At 46.1% G+C, this 3,595-nt stretch overlaps 1 protein-coding gene across 1 annotated transcript; it reads left to right on the top strand.

Annotated features, from left to right (window-relative positions):
- Positions 1–1,767: 1,767 nt before the first annotated feature.
- OR5C1 (olfactory receptor family 5 subfamily C member 1) lies at positions 1,768–2,996 on the top strand. Its single transcript, XM_030859161.2, is given in 3 exon segments — positions 1,768–2,034; positions 2,036–2,427; positions 2,430–2,996. Coding segments are annotated over 3 exon segments (969 nt in total). The 5' UTR covers positions 1,768–1,777; the 3' UTR covers positions 2,750–2,996.
- Positions 2,997–3,595: the final 599 nt, after the last annotated feature.

Here is a 3,595-nt window from a genome sequence, read left to right as displayed (position 1 = left end):
AATCACAGGGCCATACTTAGCACATAGTAGGACTCAATAAACATTTGTTGAATGAATATTGAATCAAGGAGCTCAAAGCCCACAGGAGAGACGGACACATAAAAAAATATGTGCAGCTGAGACTTCTCTGGCAGTCCAGTGGTTAAGACTTCACCTTCCAATGCAGGGGGTGTGGGTTCGATCCCTGGTCGGGAGCTAGGATCTCACATGCCTTGTGGCCAAAAAACCAAAACTTAAAACAGAAGCAATATTGTAACAAATTCAATGAAGACTTAAAAAAAAATGTGCAAAAGAATAATGAAACGCTGTGATGGATGTAAGCTCCAGTGCAGCCAGCACAAAGTAGTGAGAAGTTTATTTTCCTCTGAGTCACGGGGGAAGGCTTTACATCCGAGATAGTTTTTGTCAAACACAAAAAGAGGAAATGAGTTCTAGGCAGAGGGAACAAATGAAAAGGCACAGGGGTGTAAACAATGTTATATTTTCTGGAAATTACACTACTTCTGGTTGCCTTAAAGTTGCTTCCTTCTAGTATCGAGGCAAGGCATCTAGCTCAACTCAGTTAACTGATCCTTCATTAAACGCCTGCTGTGTGCCAGGCTCTGTGTGAGATGTTTTATATGCATTATCTCATTGAATCCTTGAAGCTTTTTCTTTCTCCCTACACAGATGAGAAAATTGAGACTTGGGGAGGTGAAGAGTCCAACCCTGGAATATATTCAAATCTTCTGTTCTTTCTACTTCTTGCCGTCTCCCCCAGAGGCCAACCACTGCTGCACTCTCCCTTCCCAGGTCTTACTCTAGGGGAAAGATGTCCTCCCAGCAAACCTCAAGACCCACAGCGAATAGTTACCCTTTGGATCAGGAGACTGGCCATTTCATTGCTTCTTTTCCTCCTAGGGAAACTGGAGAGGCGAATGCATATAGAGTCATGGAGTTTTCAATCCTTGTCCAGACACCAACTATTATCCTATTCATCATTCATGCATTTAACAAATTCATACAGACTTTGGAGATATTGTGGGCTCAGTTCCAGACAAATGCAATATAGTCAATATAGCAAAGCAAGTCACACCAATGTTTTGGTTTCCCAGTACATATAAAAGTTATGTTTACACTATACTGTAGTCTATTAAGTGTGCAATAGCATTATGTCTAAAAAAAAAGCAGTGTATGTACCTTAATTTTAAAACATTTTATTGCTAAAAATGCTAATCATCATCTAAGCCTTCAGTGAATCATAATAGTAACATCAAAGATCACTGATCACAGATCACCATAACAAATACAATAATGATGAAAAAGTTTGAAATACTGTGATTATTGCTGAAATGTGACACAGAGACATGAAGTGAACAAATGCTGTCAGAAAAATAGTGCCAAAACCTTCAATTTGTAAAAAACATAAGCAAGAAACAAAACACCATCTGTGAAGCATGATAAAGCCAAGTGCAATAAAATGAGGTATGCCCGTATTTACTGAGCAATTACTATGTGCCAGGCAATATTCTCAGAACTGTGGATTCAAAATTGAATAAGACAGGCAAGATTCCCCCTCTCATGAAGGTTAAATGATAGTGACTTCTCAGCACTGAAAACACAGGTTTTGAGAGGTGATATGGCTTGTCCAAGGTCACACCGCTATTTTGTTACACAGTTAGGACTCACACCCAAGTCTACCTGTCTCCCAGTACAAAGCGCTTTCTCACAGGTGATGGTCCTAACCTTTCCCTCACCTCCCTCCTGCTTTGTCTCTCCCCAGACTCTGTCCTGCAGGATGATGCCAGAGAACTTCACTTGGGCCAGGGGTGCCGCTACGGAGTTCATCCTCCTGGGCATCACAGATCGCTGGGACCTGCACCTGACCCTCATCCTGATCTTCCTGCCCGTCTACCTGGTGAGCCTGCTGGGAAATGTGGGCATGGTGCTGCTAGTCTACGTGGTCGCCCAGCTCCACTCACCCATGTACTTCTTCCTGGCCAACCTCTCCCTGCTGGATGCCTGCTATTCCTCAGCCATCGGAGCCAAGATGCTCGTTGCCCTGCATCTCCATCCCTTACGCAGCCTGTGCCCTCCAGATGTTTTTGTTTACAGGGCTGGCGGATGCCAAGTGTTGCCTGTTGACATCCATGGCCTATGACTGCGATGTGGCCATCGGAAGCCCTCTTCTCTACGCCACTGCCGTGTCACGGCGTCTGTGTCTGGTCTTTCTGGCAGCATCAGGCCTGGGTGGGGCAGTGAGTGCCGTGGTCCACACGACCTTCACCTTCCACCTGAGCTGCTGCGGCTCTCGGGAGGTGAACAGCTTCCTCTGCGATATCCCTCCACTGCTGGCCATCTCCTGCAACGACACCAGTCTCAGTGAACTTCTCCTCTTCGTCGTCTGTGGCTTCATCCAGACAGCCACCGTGTTGGCTTTCGCCGTGTCCTCGGGTTCATTGCCGGAGCCATGATCGGCATGCACTCGGCCAAGGGCCGGTGGCGAGCAGCCTCTACCTGTGGCTCCCACCTCACGGCCGTGGCCGTGCTTTACGGGACAATCATTTTCATGAACCTGTGCCCCAGCTCCAGCTACACCCTGGACACTGACAAGATGGCATCTGTGTTCTACACCCTTGTCATCCCAGCTCTCAACCCGCTCACCTACAGCCTCTGCAACAAAGAGGTCAGGGAGGTGCTCGGAAGGAACTGGAAGCACTGCTGCTGTCCGAGGCCGGCGCACGAGTGCGAGGTCCGAGAGGCTGGTTAGGACTGACTCTGAAGAGATGAGGAGAGCTCTTCCCGGGCCCGGTCACTGTGGGTAAAGGTGGAGGTTCCTCTGGCTGGGTGTCTCTTGTCATTGTTTGAGGGGGAGAAAAGGGGAGAAACTGAAGCTTACAGACAGGAGACAGGAACCTGGAGTAATCTAGCCCCAGCGCCAGAATCAAGATCAAGTTAATCTGCTGTAGAGATGCCTTAGGTTCCTCGATGTTCAAAACATGGAAGTTCCTGCATGTCACCAGGTGCAGTAACTAAGTTTATTTGCCACTTGAACTTCTGAGAGGATGATTCCCAGAAACACCAGATAGGAGCCGTATTGGCTGCAAGTGTTTTTTGCTCTTCTGAGGTCCTTCATGACCAGTAAGTCTGCTTCTGCTCACCTCGACCCCAAGAGAACATCTTCAGTACCCACTCATGCCAAAGAATGGGATGGAATCTGGTGAGGCAAATATCTTTCCCTATTAGCCTACATATTCCATCTCTCAGGGCAATGGCCAAGCAGCACCAGCACATACATGAGCTCGTTCCTAAAATCCTATAGTTGGGTTAGAATTTGACCAAGACTAATTTATTTCAGGGCTGTGATAGAGAATAGGGAAGGATCAGAACTATGGTTATGGTTAGAATATGGTTAGCGTTCATGTTATGGCTAAGACGAGGGTTAGAGTTAGGGTAAAGCCAGGGTTAGGTTACAAATGGACAAATTTAGGATTGAATTAAAATTATGTAAATTTTACAATTTGGATTGATTCTAATTAATAGTGGATTTGGGATAAATTTAGGAGTAAGGGTTTGGATAAATTTGAGCTCTTATTAGAAATATTAGAAATAACAT

Source organism: Globicephala melas, chromosome 6 (genome assembly GCF_963455315.2).
Source record: "Globicephala melas chromosome 6, mGloMel1.2, whole genome shotgun sequence".
In the NCBI taxonomy this organism is placed as follows: Eukaryota; Metazoa; Chordata; class Mammalia; order Artiodactyla; family Delphinidae; genus Globicephala; species Globicephala melas.
This window is presented reverse-complemented; position numbering and strand designations above follow the sequence as displayed.